At 39.1% G+C, this 19,463-nt stretch overlaps 2 protein-coding genes across 3 annotated transcripts; one reads left to right on the plus strand and one right to left on the minus strand.

Annotated features, from left to right (window-relative positions):
- Positions 1-476: 476 nt before the first annotated feature.
- Positions 477-14,544, minus strand: nip7 (NIP7 nucleolar pre-rRNA processing protein). Of its 2 annotated transcripts, XM_039763420.1 has the most exons (6): positions 14,439-14,544; positions 7,823-8,025; positions 5,186-5,272; positions 3,633-3,771; positions 1,790-1,930; positions 477-1,534 (listed from the first exon to the last, which is right to left on the minus strand). In XM_039763420.1, the coding sequence occupies exons 2-6, from the start codon at positions 7,864-7,866 to the stop codon at positions 1,415-1,417; spliced, it is 531 nt and encodes a 176-aa protein (XP_039619354.1). In that variant the 5' UTR covers positions 7,867-8,025; positions 14,439-14,544; the 3' UTR covers positions 477-1,414. The 2 variants fall into 2 exon arrangements, with proteins under 2 accessions (XP_039619354.1, XP_039619353.1); XM_039763419.1 differs by lacking the exons at positions 7,823-8,025; positions 14,439-14,544 and adding an exon at positions 6,234-6,390.
- Positions 12,724-18,706, plus strand: cog8 (component of oligomeric golgi complex 8). Its single transcript, XM_039763414.1, has 5 exons — positions 12,724-13,274; positions 15,766-15,973; positions 16,118-16,936; positions 17,681-17,849; positions 17,992-18,706. Exons 1-5 carry the CDS (start codon positions 12,946-12,948, stop codon positions 18,276-18,278), a joined length of 1,812 nt encoding a protein of 603 aa, XP_039619348.1. The 5' UTR covers positions 12,724-12,945; the 3' UTR covers positions 18,279-18,706.
- The last annotated feature ends 757 nt before the right edge of the window (positions 18,707-19,463 follow it).

Raw genomic sequence — 19,463 nt, forward strand, 5'->3', positions numbered from 1 at the left:
GCCTGGACTGCTGCAGCTAAGAGCAAGTGCCTTCACTAAGTCAGTAAATATTTCCAGTGCATAATGAAAGATAAAGAACTTTTGACATTCAAGCATTTCACAACATTTACTGTGGAATACTTTGATATTAACCCTCATTTTAAATAATATAATATTCATTATAAAGGTAGATTTTCATTATTTTAGTTATATACTGAAATGATAAAGAGAGTGCACACAAGAGAATTACATCACTTTTAGTTGTAGGGTATGGCAGACTTGCCAAACACAGTTGCTGATCTTGTTGCTATACCACATCCATTTACATGACTGAAAAGAATCACTGGGCATGTCAAATTTAGTGACTGTTTCATGACTTTCCAGCAGTCATACTTACCCTCTTTTATGAAAGCCAGTAAAGTGCTGCCTAACCGAGCCCATGTTGTACCTAAAGGTTCTCAGGCACACAGAGTTCAGCCGCAATTTTTGCTTCACCCTTTTTTTTTTTGCTTCTATTCTGTCACGGTACATAAAATGAAATACATCAGACAGACAACAGTTTCTGTTTGTGAGCTCCAAAACGCTGTCATTCCTTGTCACTATATTTTATGCATTGTACTCCCACATACACATTCATCAGTTGTCTACTTTCATGTACACAGGGTCTATATTCCTGCAACTAAAGACAAAAATCAAATCTGTTTGATTTTGTTGGAGTGAGTCGCAGACTGGATGGATCGAGTTGCCAGGTATGTCGCATTACACAGCTTCATTGAAGCATCCAGTCGACTGCCTCCAACTCACAAAGATTATATACATGAAGGCTACAATTTAAAAAAAATAAAAAAAATGCTAAAGTAGTCACATATAACATGGCCTGATGGGAACTAAATGGTGATTGATCCTAAGGTTTGCATTTATTTGTAATTTAAACTAAAACAATGAATAAGAAACTACAATTTTTGCTTTTATTAAAAGTAGACTCATATCATTTTGTGTTAAAGAATGCCACTATACATGCTGCCTCAAAGATAAGTAACCCTGCTGTGCAATTCTGCACAATGGACTAGTGGGAGTGCCCAATAACTAGAAGAAAGAACACTTCACATAACACAAACTCTAAATATAATGCAATGTGATCATTTTAAAACACATATTAACTGGAATTTTTTTTTTGTTAACAATATGTTACATTGTTATCAATATATATTTTAATATATCAGTTGTAATAAATGCAATGCATCAAAAAACTGTACATTTTCTGTCAGAAAACTTGACAAACAGCAACAATGATCAATCTGTCCAGTATGAAGTTTAGCCTTGTATGGCACACACTGCATCTCGGCCTCTTGCAGAAATGACCCTTCAGCACCAGACATGGTGTTATTTTTTCAGTCTTGTCTTTTGAGTTCTGAATATGTTATTAAATAGTAGACTATGTAAGAGTATCTTCACTTCTTAAATACTCTCCAATATCTGCCTGATGAAACACCACAATTGCCATTGGATCTAACTTTCGGCAATCCTGTGTGGACTTTGCTGCAACACCAAACCCCTGCAAAGAAATATTTAAATTATTTAGAAAAAATCTTGAACTAGGAATAAAACTATGCTGCTTAAAAAGATATTAAATTACAGTTAAACCACACGCACATCTAATGAGGAAGTCACTATAGATAAATACTTAATAATTTAGATAAAATTATAAAGGAGGATGCAAAAAATGTATTTCAATTTGATTTAACTGAATTATTTAAAAAAAAAATCCACACTATCCAATTAGATTGCACAGAAGAGTACAAAGACTCACCAAAGGGACATCAGCCATAGAATAGACAACAACTCCTTGATACTGGGATGTATTCTCCGTTATTCGTCCCAGCCCAGACTTGAGGACATGATTTCCATACAAAAATGACTGCTCTGCACCAGGCTTTACCCACACTTTATACTACAATAAAAGCAGGCAAAGTTAATGATATTTGTCTGAAAGCACTTCCACAGCTATAATTATAAACAGACTGTTCATTAAATAGTCACTAAAAGAGTATGGGATTCTTATCCTCAAAATGCCTACGTTCATATTAAGGCTACCAGATCTGTATAATTCAAACATGTTTAAATCTTAAAAAAATGATATTCAAATGTTAAAGAACAACTTTCTGCTCTGTAATACAGCAGTGCTCATTGGATTTAGATCTCTTTTTGAGCATCACTTGATCTAGCGTGCATGTGCCTATTCTATTTTATTGAATGGTTACCTTTTATTGTCATTAGGAAAACTGACAAGCTTCTGCTTCTTACGTTTACCTCTTTAAAACCTATTTTGGAGGAGTGTTTTCTACTTCATCCACTACACATTGATCTAGTTGTATTAAGAACAGATTTTAAACACTTCTCTGCCACTCTAAAAGTATTGTTCTGTTGCCAGTTCAATTCGGATTGACTCCTGAACCTTAGATCCCAGCTCTCTTATGCTAGAAGTAAGTGTTAAGCAGTGTTGAGCATTCATCGCAGCAAGCAAAAGTTGATTTGCTTCCTCACTAAACACAATGGACTGTCATTAAAATTGATTTAAAAAACACAACTAAATTGGCCTTTTCAGCGATGTTAGCAGAGTTTATATTAGCCTCCTCAGTTTTGCATGTAGTCTGAAATTTAGCTGGCTGCTGACTTGACACACATTGTCAGAGACGTAATGAAAAAAAAATAAAAATATTGGGTTACTTTTGTAACATTTTTGCTGTATGGTAAAGGGGAAAAAGTGAAACATTTACTTTTATCACATATATTATACCTTAACCGTCAGCTCCTGGCAATGGTACTCATCTGGCATGCTGCACTATTATATATCAAGTTGGATTCTACACAACTTATCAATTGTGTACTGGCTGCATTTAAATAAAAAAAGACTGTCAGGAACAAAGATGATTAATAACTGCTTTTAACATGTTCAGGCAATCACAAGTGATTGTGTCTGCTTTTATCGTGTGCAAACTGTACCCCATTCTGCTTCCTCTTCGATTGTGTTACTCTGAATCCTATTTTTGTAAAGGCCTATGTTTTTAGTGTCACATTCATTTAAGGCCTGCACTTTTCACCCGTTTCTTTTAAGATTAATTGTAGACAAGTTATAAGCACTTCATGCTTTGTAGATGCACTACAAGCAAAAAAGTGAAACTGTTTTAGTAGTAATATTGTACATACAACACAAATGTATAAAAGCTCCCAGAATTTTTAACATATATTTGAATATATATACTTATTTTTAATATGAGTATTCCTGATTACATTTTTGGCAAATCTGGCAGCCCTAATTCATTTAGCCATATATTTTCAATACTTGCTTTATCCTCGAGTGGGTCACAACAGGCTGAGGCCAAACCCAACAATCAATATTTACAAGAGAGCCTTGAACAGGATGCCATCCTAACACAGGGCACACACAGACACATCCAACCCTCACACAGTCCAGTCAACCTAAATGAAACTGTCTGTCTCTCTGGACTTTGGAACAGAACTAGAGTACCTCTTTAGAAGGTAATCATTAGGAATTTCGTAAACACACAAGTATTCCTCAAACATTTGGTGGAAGGCAAGAGAAAGAGAATATTATGTTTTCAATGCAGATTATATTTTGTCCAGGCTCTTACTTTTGCATAAGGTGCCAGATAGTCCAAAGCAGTGACATGAAGGCGGAATTTCATTGTTTTTGTGAACTTCCCAAAGCAAGTTCCAACAGAGATAAGTTTATCCCGGGAGATATTTGTAGACAGTTTTAATAGTTTCTCACTGAAATTAAAATAAGGAAAAAAAAAAATTAGTAAACATTAACAAGATGTATAAACAAATATAAAATACCAAATAAATTATTATAATACGAGTACAATTTCTAAACAAATTTACCTGATTTAAATTTAAATATTAACAAATGAGCTGCTTTAGAGAAACAAGTTCAAGTTAACTATCATGTGTACTCAGTACATAGCACATAGTACAATGAAATTCTTACTGTTTTGAGAAGACATGCAGGATCAATAAAGACATACATGGCATTTTTATAAAAATGTTAATGTACAGTTTATTTAAATTATCTATAAAAATGCATATATACAGTGTAGTGTGTGGCCGGGACACCTGAGACGCCTCCACACTGGATGGACCAGGAGAGCAAGCATGGCCACTGCGTTACCTCCCTGGGGACACTAGCTGGCAGCCCCCCTGGGTTGCAACGGTGCCTCAGACTCCCGCAGGGCTTCATGGGAGTTTGTGAGTTTGGTGCAGCTCTGTTGGGATCCGCGGGTGCTGCAACAGGATCTGCTTAGCCCTTTTGGGCAATTCTTCCGTCACACTGGGAAGTGCTGCTGGAAACGATGTCATCAAGCACCTGAAGCACTTCCAGGTGCAGCATAAAAGGAGCCAGCAGCCACTACTCGAAGAGCCAGAGTTGGGAAGAGGAAGACGAAGCTTGACCAGAGGAGAGCAGGAGAAGAGAAAGAGACAGAAGAGTACTGTGTTTGTACTGGGACTATGTTATACTTGTATGAAATGGAGAAAGGCGTTTTCCATGAGGTAAAAAGAGAAAAATAAAACCAGTGTGTGCCTTGAACTTGTATCCCACTCTTGTCTGTGTTGGGTTGGGTTGAGGCGGCAGTGCCAGCCTGGTGGTCCACAACAGTATACATAGTAGTATTAGTAATATCAGTCGCCTTCATCATTTTTATGTTACAATATTTGTTATTATAATTGGCTGTTCAGTAATTCTATGACCTGCAGATAGAAACTGTCTTTCAATTTACTGGTCAAGTGACAATGGTCCTGTATTGTTTTGCAAAAAGGAGGCGATGAAAATGACTATACAGAATGGCTGAGATCTTTAATTATAGTGTTTTCCTTTCCAAAGCAGTGAGTGTTGCATATGTCCAGATCAAATGGCAGCTGAATGTTGGGAATATATTCTGTGTGAAATTCACCACTTCCCACAGTGATTAAGGTGAAGACTTGATGTTGGTGGCAAAGCAGATACAGGCAAGGAGCAAGCTGTCAAATCTGCTTCTCGTTGTATCTTCTAATGGACCGTCCTTCCTGCACTAAAGAGATGAAGATGTTCAAGCTGGTGGAATTGTATGTCATAAGGAAGTAAAGTGTGGCTAATGAAGGCAGCACTTGTAAAATGGCTAAGTGACAGTTTAGAGAAGGAGCTTACCTCAAGTAGTAAACACGATCCTTGTGCAAACGAAAGCAGTAGACTCCATCTGGGCGATCCACTAAAAGTTTGATGTTTTCTCCGATGCTGAGTAAGGAAAAAGTGAAGAAAACTGCATTACTAATGATACACGTGCACACACATTGGTGAATATGTTCTTCAAGAGGGAGATAGTGACAAAGGGTTTTGCTTGATCAAACATAGTTCATACCTGTTTGAAAGGTAAGGAACGTTTAGAGAAAATTATGCAATAGACAAAAAGATCAAAAAGCAAGTGAACCACAAGATTCACTAACTCACTAAAACATGAAGGAAGTAGCAGGTTGTAAAATAATTATGTGCCATTATATCTGACTGAAAAAAGCACAATGGTAATCACAGTAGTAGACTGATGTCAGATTCAGAAACCTCAACTGGCCTTAAGAAGGATGTGCAATACCTGCTTCAGTCTTAAGGGCTCATAACACCAAAGCAGCACGTTTCTGCACTTTATCAGTTCACTATCAGGCTTGCTACCAAGAGAGATGATTTAAGACCACAATATCTGCACCCTAAACAGGAACGACAATCGCTGCCAAAAATTAGCATCCTCCTCCACTGTATATGTTTGGGCTGCATCAGAATATAAATATCACTAAACTTGTTCCTATATATATATTTTTATACAAGAGTAATTGGAATCAGAAAGGTAAAAGCTGCACTGATCAATTTCACCACAGCATTCTTCTCAAAGCAAACCATCACCATACAAAATGAACTTGACGACATGCCAGGATCGTAGGATGAAACAAAAGACAACTATAATTTAGAAAGTAAACAGACTTAACAGGAAGAGATGACAATTCAGTACAACCAGTAAACAATAACAGTAGAAAGGCAGAACTGTTAAAATGTGACAGATCCATTGAAATAAAGCAACGGAAAGAACGACAACCTAATTTGCCAAGGATCGGAAGTAGCTCAAGCTCATTTTGAACATGTAAACTCCTCTCAACTGTATTAGAACCAGAATAAATAAATAAATCGGCAGTAACTTTCGCGTACTTACTACTTAGACACTTTTTCAAACAGCGCTTTGGTCTCTTCGTCCGTTAACGGTCGCATCGCTAGGTCAGTTTAAGCCGCTGTGTTCGCTGCTCCCGATATAACACACGCTGCGCGCACACAAACAAGCATGTGGACCTCAGTAGCCGGAAACGGAACTTCATCGTGGCCACCATCGAGACAACAAGCCGAGACAATTTATGAGGAAAGACAAAGTTTTGAAAGTGTGCGCCGTGTGAACACTGCCATCTACAGCAAAGTGCGCTAGCCGTTACTGAAGTCAGTTAAAGGGTGGACAAAATAGCGGAAACCCCACACAAAAAAGGACTCGAACATTTAAGTAAGTAAATCACAGCCACGAATATAGTTGGAACGCTGACTAATATAAAGCTGTCTGCTATAAAACCGGTCTGACCATCAGGGTTCCCTCAGATTGATGTGAGCAAACATTCTACTACCCTGTCAGTGCTACTTAATATTATATAATGTAACAAGGTATCCATATGCAGTAATTCTTATGCATTGCACAATGGACTTGAAAATGTTTTTATTAAGTGAAATGTTAATTTAAAATATTCACGTACATACAATTAATTCATTACATATTTCATGAAAATATTGCGTGGGAAAGTACAGCCAGAAATGTATTCATTTTTGTAACAAATAACATTTTAAATGTATCCATCCATTCACAATCGAAATCACCCTAAGCCTCCAGAGCCTACCAATACAGCACGAGGCACAATGCAGAGATGAAATCCAAACAAAGAAAAGTTAGTTCTCAAGAAAGACAACAATAGGAAAATGATATAAAAAAAAAAAACCCAATAGTCCCGATTCTGCACCTACAATGAAAAGCATTTATCTCCTCTGAAAAAGAGATAGTAATATAAAGTGTGGATAAAAAAATTCTGGTCATTAGTAAAGCGTCAAGGCTTCTGAGATCTCTGATCAACTGTTGCTTCTTGCTAGACATTTAATCAAATCAAGAAAAATCTGGATTTCTTTGTCATTAAAGACAATAGATTCCATAACTATCCTTTTGTTAATATAACGGCTTTAAAATCTCCATTTTAAGGAGCTCCTTCGGTTTTATTCATTTCAGTCATCTCAGATTCAGCCAACAAACAGTTCTGAACACACTCTCTGTCTTGTGTGGCTGCTGACTTGATACAATATGTAAAACAGTAAGGCATAACAAAAAATAAATATTACGGCCACCTTTCTCTGCACCTTTAACAGGAGAGGAGAGAACATGAATTTGGTTTATCTCTTCTGTTATTCACGGACCATCTGCTCCTGTCCACCTTCAGGATGCTTTCAATAATATAGTGGAAGGAGTTCACTAGTATTTGATTTCCACCCAAAAGCTTTTTAGCCCCCTCTGAAAAGAAGATCTTTTTCTGAGCCTTTTTGAGGATGTAGATGGTGTTAACAGACACCAACAACCATAACATTTATTTCTAAAGAACATTTTCATACACAGAATGTAGCTCAAAGTTAGTATATGAGATCTGGAAAAAGTAGTTACAAGCCAATAAGAACAAAAATTAGATAAAGCCACAAAAGGCAATGAGTGATCTGGACACCCACCTGAAGCTGGAAACTGTCTGGACAGAGGAGCATTGATGCATCATACTCGCTTTTCTCTTCTTGACATTCAGAGAGAGAGATTGTTGTCACGGCATCATATAGTCAGGTATTTTACCTTCTTCTTCTTGTCAACCTCAGTGTTGTTGTTGATGATCATGGTTGTGTTGTCTGAAAACTTGATGCTGTGTTGCCCATTTGCTTTGCTGTACAGTCATAGGTGAATAAATCATATAATATCTGTAATATCCAGCAAAACTGTACTACTTCAGCCAAAACACACATAACCAAACAAAATAAAGTAAATGTCCATCAAAAATGACTTACTTCCATAAAAGATGTGACTTCAGATTCTTGAACATTAAGTCTGATGTCTGAACAGATCACTACTCTGTCTGTTTTTTTTTTTTTCTTTAGCAAATTTTATCTCATTGACTGATTTTAGAACATTTGAAAAAATTCAGATGGGAATAGAACATACAGCCTAACAAAACTTGTCAGACCTATGCACTTAGTTCATCCAAAATAACATCAAGTCTAGTTTTTGAGGCCCCTAAAGTTTTGTTGTCTACCATACAGCCTGGTGACAAAAGCCATGTGTCTATGGTTTTCTGTGTGAAGAAATGTCTGTGCAAAATTTACCCTTAACAAGTTTCTCTGTCCTTTTGTTTTCATAGACTGATTTTAATTAAACAGTCTTGATCCACTGTACTAATTCCCTTTGTAATTTTAAACACTTAAACAATTTCTCCTCCTAATCTCCTTTTACTTAAACTGAAAAGACTCAGTTCTTTAAATCTGTCCACATAACTCATCCTCTACAGTCTTGGAATCATCCTACTAGGTCTTCTCTGGACTTTTTCTAGTGCTGCTATGTCATTATAGATAGATAGATAGATAGATAGATAGATAGATAGATAGATAGATAGATAGATAGATAGATAGATAGATAGATAGATAGATAGATAGATAGATAGATAGATAGATAGATAGATAGATAGATAGATAGATACTTTATTAATCCCAAGGAGAAATTCACATACTCCAGAAGCAGTATACTGATACAAAAACAATATTAAATTAAAGAATAATAAAAATGCAGGTATAACAGACAATAACTTTGAATAATGTTAATGTTTACCCCCCGGGTGGAATTGAAGAGTCACATAGTGTGGGGGAGGAACAATCTCCTCAGTCTGTCGCTGAAGCTGCTCCTCTGTCTGGAGATGATCCTGTTCAGAGGATGCAGTGGATTGTCCATTATTGACAGGAGCCTGCTCAGCGCCCGTTGCTCTGCCACAGATGTCAAACTGTCCAGCTCCGTGCCTACAACAGAGCCTGCCTTCCTCACAAGTTTGTCCAGGTGTGAAGCGCCCCTCTTCTTTATGCTGCCTCCCCAGCACACCACCGCGCAGAAGAGGGCTCTCGCCACAACCGTCTGATAGAACACCTGCAGCATCTTATTGCAGATGTTGAAGGACTCCAGCCTTCTAAGAAAGTATAGTCGGCTCTGACCTTTCTTACACAGAGCATCAGTATTGGCAGTCCAGTCTAATTTATCATCCAGCTGCACTCGCAGGTATTTCTAGGTCTGTACCCTCTGCACACAGTCATCTTTGATGATCACGGTCCATGAGGGGCCTGGGCCTCCTAAAATCCACCACCAGCTCCTTGGTTTTGCCGGTGTTCAGTTGTAGGTGGTTTGAGTCGCACCATTTAACAAAGTCCTTGATTAGGTTCCTATACTCCTCCTCCTGCCCACTCCTGATGCAGCCCACGATAGCAGTGTCATCAGCGAACTTTTGCATGTGGCAGGACTCCGAGTTGTATTGGAAGTCTGATGTATATAGGCTGAACAGGACCAGAGAAAGTACAGTCCCCTGGGGCGCTCCAGTGTTGCTGACCACAATGTCAGACCTCCAGTTCCCGAGATCCACATACTGAGGTCTCTCTGTAATATGATCCACGATTCATGCCACCAGGTATGAATCTACTTTTTATCTATTTTTGTAGCCTGGAGTCCAAAACTGCACACAGTACTCAAGATGAGGCCACACCAGTGCATTACAAAGGTTGAGCAGAACCTCCTTGGACTTGTACTCCACACATCATGCTGTATAACCTAACATTCTGTTATCCCTCTTAATGGCTTCTGAACACAGGTAGTTGATAGTGTTGAATCCACTATGACTCCTAAATCCTTCTCATAAGGTGTACTGTACTTTCAATTTTCAGTCCTCCCATTGTGTATTCAAACCTACAATTTTTACTTCTGCATGTAATACTTTACATTTATTTACATTCATCTGCTTGTATGCTGTTCAAGTCCCTCTGATCCCTCTGTAATGATTCCACAGATTCTAGATTATCTGCCAATCCACCATAGTATCATCTGCAAACTTGACCTCCTTGTTACTTATATTCCTATTAAAAACAACACAGGCCTCTGTGGGACACCACTCTTAATGTCATCCAATTCTGATAAGTTTCCTCACACCATAACCCCTCTACTTTGTGTATTTTAGCCAATTTGGCACTTATCTATTGTAAACACAACACTCTGACCTCTGACGTCTTTTAGTTTGATGCCCAACCTCTCATGTGGCACCATATCAGATTCTTTTTTAAATTCAAGATAAGATTTCCTTTGTGTATAGCAAAACTCCACAAATGTTTTTAAAATTTAACATGAAACCAGGGGATGAACACCCATCAACTCAACTCATTATTCTCTGTGTCCTTTGAGTCAACCTGTATATTGTTAAAAATGAATTTATTATCACCACAGATATTCTGACCATTTACAGTCATATAAAAAAGTTTGGGAACCCCTTCTCAGCCTGCATAATAATTTACTCTGCTTTCAACAAAAAAGATAACAGTGGTATGTCTTTCATTTCCTAGGAACATCCGAGTACTGGGGTGTTTTCGAACTAAGATTTTAATGAAATAGTATTTAGTTGTATAAAATTGTGTGAAAAACTGGCTGTGCAAATATTTGGTCCCCTTGTAATTTTGCTGATTTGAATGCATGTAACTGCTCAATACTGATTACCTACAACACAAAATTGGTTGGATTAGCTCGTTAAGCCTTCAACTTCATAGACAGGTGTGTCCAATCATGAGAAAAGGTATTTAAGGTGGTCAATTGCAAATTGTGCTTCCCTTTGACTCTCCTCTGAAGAGTGACAGCATGGGATCCTCAAAGCAACTCTCAAAAGATCTGAAAATAAAGATTGTTCAGTATCATGATTTAGGGGAAGGCTGCAAAAAGCTATCTCAGAGGTTTAAACTGTCAGTTTCAACTGTAAGGAATGTAATCCGGAAATGGAAGGCCACAGGCACAGTTGCTGTTAAACCCAGGTCTGGCAGGCCAAGAAAAATACAGGAGCGGCATATGCGCAAGATTGTGAGGATTACAGACAACCCACAGATCACCACCAAAGACCTGCAAGAACACCTTGCTGCAGATGGTGTATCTGTACATCGTTCTACAATTCAGAGCAATTTGCACAAAGAACATCTGTATGGCAGGGTGATGAGAAAGAAGCCCTTTCTGCACTCACACCAGAAAAAGAGTCACTTTTTGTATGCAAATGCTCATTTAGACAAGCCAGATTGATTTTTTAACAAAGTGCTTTGGACTGAAGAGACAAAAATTGAGTTATTTGGTCATAACAAAAAGCGCTTTGCATGGCGGAAGAAGAACACCGCATTCCAAGGAAAACACTTGCTACCTACTGTCAAATCTGGTGGAGGTTCCATCATGCTGTGGAGCTGTGTGGCTAGTTCAGAGACTGGGGCCCTTGTTAAAGTCAAGGGTTGAATGAATTCAACCCAATGTCAACAAATTCTTCAGGATAATGTTCAAGCATCAGTCACAAAGTTGAAGTTACGCAGGGGTTGGATATTCCAACAAGACAATGACCCAAAACACAGTTCGAAATCTACAAAGGCATTCATGCAGAGGGAGAAGTAAAATGTTCTTGACTGGCCGTCACAGTCCCCTGACTTGAATATTATCGAAAATCTATGGGATGATTTGAAGCAGGCTGTCCATGCTTGGCAGTCATCAAATTTAACTGAACTGGAGAGATTTTGTATGGAAGAATGGTCAAAAATACCTCGATCCTGAATCCAGACACTCCTCGAAGGCTATAGGAGGCGTCTAGAGGCTGTTATATTTGCAAAAGGAGGCTCAACTAAGTATTGATGTAATATCTCTGTTGGGGTGCCCAAACTTATGCACCTGTCTAATTTTGTTATGATGCATATTGCATATTTTCTGTTAATTCAATAAATTTAATGTCACTGCTGACATTTTACTGTTTCCATAAGGCATGTCATATATTAAAAGGAAGTTGCTACTTTGAAAGCTCAGCCAATGATAAACAAAAATCCAAAGAATTAAGAGGGGTTCCCAAACTTTTTCATATGACTGTATTGTGTATCCTTTTCCAACACAGAGGGCATAAATGATTTGCTTTCAATGGGGCTTGATGTGCATCTTTACTTGAATCCCCCAGACGCATTCCGCAGCAAAATTAATAACAAGGCGCTTAATGAAGTGGATGGATGTAGAATACAGTAGAAATCAGAATATTACAGAGAGAAAGAGAGTGACAAGTGCTGTAAAGGGACAATAGGTGCACCCACCTTATTTATTTTAGTTAGTTTTACAGATAACTTTTGGTACAAGATGTAATTGCTGCGGACTGAACGTAGAGCTAAGCACTATAAAACTCCTGTGTGCGCGGATAGTTAGGAATGCGCATACATATGTCCATACATAAACCACACGGGCATCTATCTGATTTCCACAAGGCTCTTTAAGTTATCATGAGAATCAATCCCTTCAAGGAGTTTGCAAACGGTGTGCGCATGCTCAGTGTAGGTGAAGCTCACCGTCAGATGCGTTTTCGGGCGTTTTAGTATTGGCAGGGATACTTTTGTAAACGATGCGAAAATGGTGTGGTTGAGACGGAAGCTGTTTTCGTTTGAAAATTCTATTTTGACATGAAAACGTGTTATTGCGAACGTAGCCTTACTTCCACTGTAATATCTACACGTCATCATATTGGTTTAAATAAAGCTCGTTGAGAACTAAGCACTTTGCCCTTACAAAGATGGCGGCGGTCGATGTGGAAGATGAGAGTATCTTGGCTTCTATTTTTAAGGACAGTTTCGCTGAGAACTGGCGGGAGAATCCTGATTTTGCTGCCTATTTGTCGGAATTAAGTTCGTATGGTTTGGAGAAGCTATGCAGGGAGCCGGAGCGGCTGGCCGAAGAGAGGGCACAGATCCTGCAACAGACCAGGGAGTTGGCCTTTTCCAACTACAAGACCTTCATCCGCACTGCGGAATGCACTCAGGAAATCTACCGGGATTTCGGCCAGGTAGAGGACTGTGTGTCCCGTCTTCTGGACAAGCTGCCGGGGTTTGGAGAAAAATGCAGGTGAATGCTTGCTTTTACTTAGGGGTAGTGGGGTACATGACGGGTAGGTGCCGTGCTGTCGCTAGGAACTAAACCGGAATTTCCTTTATTATTTCCTTGTTTATTGGCCCGCCTTATATTCGGAACTAGAAGCTGATTGGTCAGTGAAGAACGCTTGTCTGATACAACTGCAGCCTGTAATCATAGACATCCTGTATATAGATAGACGCCGCATTCGCTTTGTTTCCAAGTCAACACGATAAGTCGGCGCGTCAGCCTTGTTGCGAATGGCAAAAGTGCAATTTAAACTAATACATGTAGACGTGGAAAACGTGTTTTCTGATCAAAAAACAATAACTTTTAAAACGGTATCGTTTACATACGACAAATTTTGGCGAATCGTTTCAATTCAATTATTTATTATCTATTTATACACTAATAATGGCTATTATATATTTTTTTTATTAAATAATTCCTCCCATATGAGTAACTTTTCTCGGACTGCCTTCTTTTATCTCCGAAACTTTTCTAGACTTCGTCCCGTTCTTACGCAACACAGTACTGAAGTATTGGTTAATACCCGAGTCACCTCGCGTATAGATCACTGTAATGCTATTCTATCTGGCATCCTATAAAAACGTATCCATCGCTTACAACTTATTCAAAATTCTGCTGCCAGGATAATAACCTGCTGTTCTAAATCCACTTAACATTTTACACCTACTCTCTCTCCGCTTCACTGGCTCCCTGTTAATTACAAAATACAATACTAAATACTGCTCTTAACATTTAAAGCTTCCTCCTACCTCACTGATCTCCTCCAGACTTACACTGCCTGTCGCTCACTCAGATCCTGTAATTTTGAGATTATTCAGTCTGGCAATATGGTGAAGCCTTAGTTTGTAGAAGACAGATGCAACTAAAGACATGAGCATAAATTGATGGTTGTCAATTTCAAACTGTTCTCCTTGAGGGAAAAAAATCATCAAGTTTGAGACATGTTAACAGCTAACAACAATCTACATAGTTAGTGACTAAATACGTTTAGCCAAAACGTTGTTTGGAGGCTCACTTGAGCACATGAATGCATAGCTTTGCTAGCTTAGCCTGGCGTAGCTAAAGTAAAGATTATAAAACGGCATTTTCTAATGGCCAAATATAACCAAAACAATTGTCCAGCCTTACCTATTAAATGTAATAACCCGGGATCTGGTTTGGAGCATACAGCGGTGTGTACAAACCCAAGCTGAACATGTGTGAGGCATCTTATCCATTACTTCACTCCCCTGCAGTGCCACTCGCAATATGGCGGCGACGTCGACGTACAATTCTGCTGGTCATGAGGCGTCTAGTTATTCTGTCAATGCCTGTAATACCTATGACGTCAGTCACAGACCGCCCACAACGTTGGCTTCAGTTACACCCCTTCTCCGCAGTTTACCGGTTTGGTATCCTTTGTTATTCGTAGCTGTCAATCCGTGTGAGCCGCTGGCGTAGCGGACGCCTCGGCAACTTGCTCCAGACCGCCACAAATCCAGGCACAAAAATATCTGTTTAATTTTGGGGAGAAAAAGTTTATTTTTTAGGCTAAACGAAATAGTGACGTTATAGGCAAGAGGCGGCCAAACGCAATAAAACTTAAAATCTCCATAGGTTGGCCATGATGATTCTCTGCATTCTGATAATGTGTAAGAAAGAAAATAAATGGCCAAATAAGGCAATTGGTCGCTGCACTCTGGTGGCCACTTTACGAATGGGCGAAAATATTCCTACAAGCTAATTCTATTGATAACCCCTCAGGAAATGTTATATAAGTTCAAAATTCGTGATCAAGTGGAAGTATTGTGTGTGTCGATCATTGAATGTGATAAAGAACTCTGTTATAGGACGAAAGGGGGACCAGTGACATCTGCTGAGTGATGGGCGCATCTCGGAAAGTGCTTAACATAGAGCAGTCAAGCAGCAGGCAGACACGAAGGCTCATAGGCACACAAAACAAAATCCAGGATACAGAATACGAGAATGAGTATGAGAGAACGTGCACTACTTGGGAAAGATACATTAGTACTGTGATCAATGGCAAGCTGGTTTTTTATTTTCATGTGGAAAACAAGTGTGTTGCAAAAATGGAAAAAGTTCAACTTGTTTTGTATATTTAAAAAAAAAAAAAATAATTATTTTAGGACCGTAGGTTCACTAGTTAAAGATTAAAATATCAATGTGTGTCTGACTCGGTAACCATGAGGTGAGTGTAAAATGTACAATAAAATTGTGAAGCAGCACAATGTGAAAATTCTGTTATCTGCCTGTGTATTTAGAATGGGTTCTCCTTGAAATAAATACAAGCATGCAATTACTGTATTACATAAATATTACACTAAGTTTTGTGAAATTACCACTTAGTGTTCTCTATCAAGATTGAGATCAACCTAAAGTATAACACAGAATGGAATGGGACATGGATGTGCTGCTTTCTTTAATGACCTTTTCTACTATGTGTTCCCATTTTTAGAAACTTTGTAAAAGATGCTGAGGAAATTGGTGCCAATCGGAGAATGAACAGCCTCACGCTAAATCGACACACAGAAATTCTGGAGATTCTGGAGATTCCTCAGCTTATGGATACGTGTGTCAGGAATGGGTATTATGAAGAAGCCCTGGAGCTGGCTGCTTATGTGAAGAGGCTGGAGAAAAAACATTCCTCTATTCCTGTGCTCCAGGTAATCTGTCCTTTGTACTATTTATTTATTATTTTATTAGGTCTCACTGCTGGGGTATTTTCTATAAATTTTGTCAATACCCGTGCTAATCATTTTACATTTTAAGTTGACAGCATAGTTTAATGTCTGTCTCTTTCTCCCCAGGGCATTGTGAGTGAAGTACGGCAGTCGGCACAACTCATGCTAAATCAGCTGATTCAACAGCTCTGCAGCAACATACAGCTGCCTGCCTGCCTGCGAGTTATCAGCTACCTGCGTCGTATGGATGTCTTTACCGAAGCCGAGCTGCGAATCAAGTTCCTCCAGGCTCGTGGCACTTGGCTGCGTTCAATCCTGTGTGCCATATCCAATGATGACCCTTACTTCCATATAACCAAAACCATTGAAGCCTACCGGGTTCATTTGTTTGACATTATCACCCAGTACCGAGCAATCTTCTCTGATGAAGATCCACTGCTTTCTACCAGTGAACAACTAGTGAATGAGAGTGCAATTTTTCATGGTTGGGTCGTGCAGAAGGTCTCCGATTTCCTTCAGACTCTTGAAACTGACTTGGAGAAAGGAGTGGGGGCTCGACTAGATTCCTTACTGGGACAGTGCATGTACTTTGGATTGTCTTTCAGTCGGGTTGGAGCAGATTTCCGTGGCCAGCTGGCACCAATGTTCCAAAGAGTTGCATTTCAGACCTTCCAAAAGGCAGTCGAGGATGCACTGAATAAGTTCCAAGATGACATGAATCTTTACACTCTGATCTCTGTGCCTTCTGTGCTGGGTGCAACCATTCCACCCGTGGTCCCCTCTACCCAGCCTGGGAACCTGCAGCCTCCAATGGTGCTTCTGGACTTTGCACCACTGGCTTGTTTACTCAATAATATTTTAACAGCATTCAACGACTTAAGACTTTGTTGTCCGGTTGCCCTCACTTATGATGTGACAACGTGCTTGGAAGCTGCACTTCGTAATGTATGCATATTCTTCCCAATAGCCATTTCTGTAATAGAATAGGCAAGTGCCACATTAAGACGGGTGTGCATTGCGAAACTTACTTTTATGAGGATTTTTAGGTCTGTTAATTGATCATGTAATACTTTGCCCAAAAATCTATCTCGTATAGGGCCTTCATTATCTATCTATCTGTGTCATTTTCTCGGAGAACAGATGTTACAAACTTTCTAATAGAATAGATTTGGGCAAATTTGTTGGTACCCCTCCAAGGTCAAAAGGTGATCCCACAATTGTTTCTGAAATAACTTAAATCCGATAAAAGTAATTGGCACCCAACATTGTTTACTTTGTATTTAACAAAACCATAGACGTTTGCTTTAGAGTTTTGAGTCAACAGAATATTTCAAATGACAATTGCATGGCCAAAAAACTGAAAGGCTCCTAATGTAATATTTTGTTGCACACCCTTTAAAGGCTGTAGCTCCCCATGAAGGCTTCTGCACCTGCCACCAGGTAGTTTCACCCACTCGTCCTGAGCAAACCGCTCCAGCTATGTCGTCGGGTCTGAAGGGGGTCTTCTCCAGATTGCACGTTTTCAGTTCTTTCCACAGACGTCTGACAGAATTCAAATCCGGGCTCCTAGAAGGCCATTTCAGAATAATCCAATGTTTTGTTCTTAGCTGGTTTTTGGATACTTTTGGGCCATTATCCTGTTTTCTGTCCATATGGAATGGTAAAAATGACCTTTTTTTTCCTTTTTAGGTGACAAAATTAATTCTGGCTTTTCATCGTGCTGAGGAAACCGCATTCAGCAGTCGGGAAAAAGAATTGTTCATCCAGTTTTGCTCTGCATTTGCGGAGGACTTGGTCCCGTTTCTTAACCGCTGTCTCCAAGTTCTCTTTCCACCTGCACAGATCGCACAAATACTGGGTAGATATGTTGTCTTGTGGTTATTACTTGTATATATTAAAAAAACCCTACAAATTGTGCATTTGATGAAGTAATTTTTTTTGCTTATAACTAACATAATACCAAATGTCAAGTTTTTAACAGTTCTTTGCATTTATTGCAGGTATTCCACCAACACAAGTCCACAAATACGGATCTCTGGGGTGCATCAATGTGAATTCAGTTTTGGAACCTTTGGAGTTTATTTTGCCTAAAAAAGAATCCATTTCTACTGCTGTTACTCTTAGTACTGATGTAGATGTTACATCCGCCGAACCTCAGAAAGAATTTGTAACTGCAGAACACTCCACGTCCGAGCCTTTGGAACATCACAGGACTGACGTCCACCAAGAATCGGATGGGCCAGCCAGCACCGTCGGCCCAAAGCAAGACCCTCAGCACGCACCATGAGTCTGAAAAGTGAATTTATATCACCACGAGGATTTGGGGGGGGTCTTGGCTTCGCTACCTCCAATAAGAAAAGTTGCACAATTCTCAAAATTCCCTCTGAGTTGATTCCTGCTTTGAACCTGATGCTGTTAGGATGAGTTCTGACCTCGCCTGTGAAATTATAGTGGATCCAAAGAATTTGAGAAGGAGGATAAAAAAAAATTGTCAAAGATTGTTGCTGTTAAAAGTAAATACCAAAATGCTAGAAAAAGACTTTAATCTTGCAAGTGTCTACGGTTTACAAAAAGAAAAAAATTGGAAATATTATGCAAGGGTGATAGGATCTGCTCGATGGCCGTTCACTTTGTGACTACGTTTTTAATCAAGCATTACACGTGCTGGGTGTCTGGCTCTGTTCTCTCTTTTTATTACAGAAGCCGAAGATCTTGGCTGTAATGTAATTTTTCACTTACCCAATCCCTAAACCTGTTAAGTTTACAGGGCTGGTAATTTGTAGTATGGATACAGGGAGGTTTAATTTATGGTGGTCTGTCACAAGGAAAACCTTCTTGCTGTATGAAGGGGGGCAAATTGTTCTTTCAGATAAGCAAGTAATGCATCCCAGATTCCAATGTTCACAAGTGTATAAACATAATTATTCAAATGTGGTATTTAACACATAGTGGTGGGATTGGACTAAGAGAATGGTGAAACGATGGGGCAAAAACACATTCTAACAAAAGTATATTTAGAAAATGGCTGCCTAATCTGAGTTACCCTCACTGTAAGAAGGTGATGTTGGATGGCAATTTCAGAGTTCTTGGACTTCATTCAGGTACTGTGATCAGATGGGTGCTGGTGGTGAAAGGATGATCATGTAAGACAGAACCTCCTTTTCAGCTGAAGAATATGGTGAAAGATCTGTACTGGGGTTTGTATTCATAGCAGGGTGTCCTGAGCTCCGGCCAGCAGGACACTTGACCAAAAAACACCTGGAAACTCAAAATGAAAACATTTTTACAGAAACGACCAGAGTCTCTGAAGCCGACTAAAATTTAACTTCGTGAAGATGCGATTAGATTATCAATTTAATCTCGGCTCCAGTGTTTTGGACCTACTGGCGCGACTAAATGTTGCAGTATTTTTAGAAAACTGAATGTAGTCGTTTAATCTCCTCATTGCTATAATCAGAGCGGTTTGCTGTTT

Source organism: Polypterus senegalus, chromosome 9, assembly GCF_016835505.1.
Source record: "Polypterus senegalus isolate Bchr_013 chromosome 9, ASM1683550v1, whole genome shotgun sequence".
Lineage (NCBI taxonomy): Eukaryota > Metazoa > Chordata > Cladistia > Polypteriformes > Polypteridae > Polypterus > Polypterus senegalus.

Bases quoted from the DNA above. Each gene is read 5' to 3' on its own strand.
- cog8 (XM_039763414.1), top strand. From the start codon at position 12,946: ATGGCGGCGGTCGATGTGGAAGATGAGAGTATCTTGGCTTCTATTTTT. The intron at 16,937-17,680 runs GTATGCATATTC...TTTCCTTTTTAG, and splicing joins TGGAAGCTGCACTTCGTAAT to GTGACAAAATTAATTCTGGC. The intron at 17,850-17,991 runs GTAGATATGTTG...CATTTATTGCAG, and splicing joins ACAGATCGCACAAATACTGG to GTATTCCACCAACACAAGTC.
- nip7 (XM_039763419.1), bottom strand. From the start codon at position 6,289: ATGCGACCGTTAACGGACGAAGAGACCAAAGCGCTGTTTGAAAAAGTG. The intron at 1,931-3,632 runs GTAAGAGCCTGG...CTTTTATTGTAG, and splicing joins ATCTGGCACCTTATGCAAAA to TATAAAGTGTGGGTAAAGCC. The intron at 1,535-1,789 runs GTGAGTCTTTGT...ATTTCTTTGCAG, and splicing joins CTATGGCTGATGTCCCTTTG to GGGTTTGGTGTTGCAGCAAA.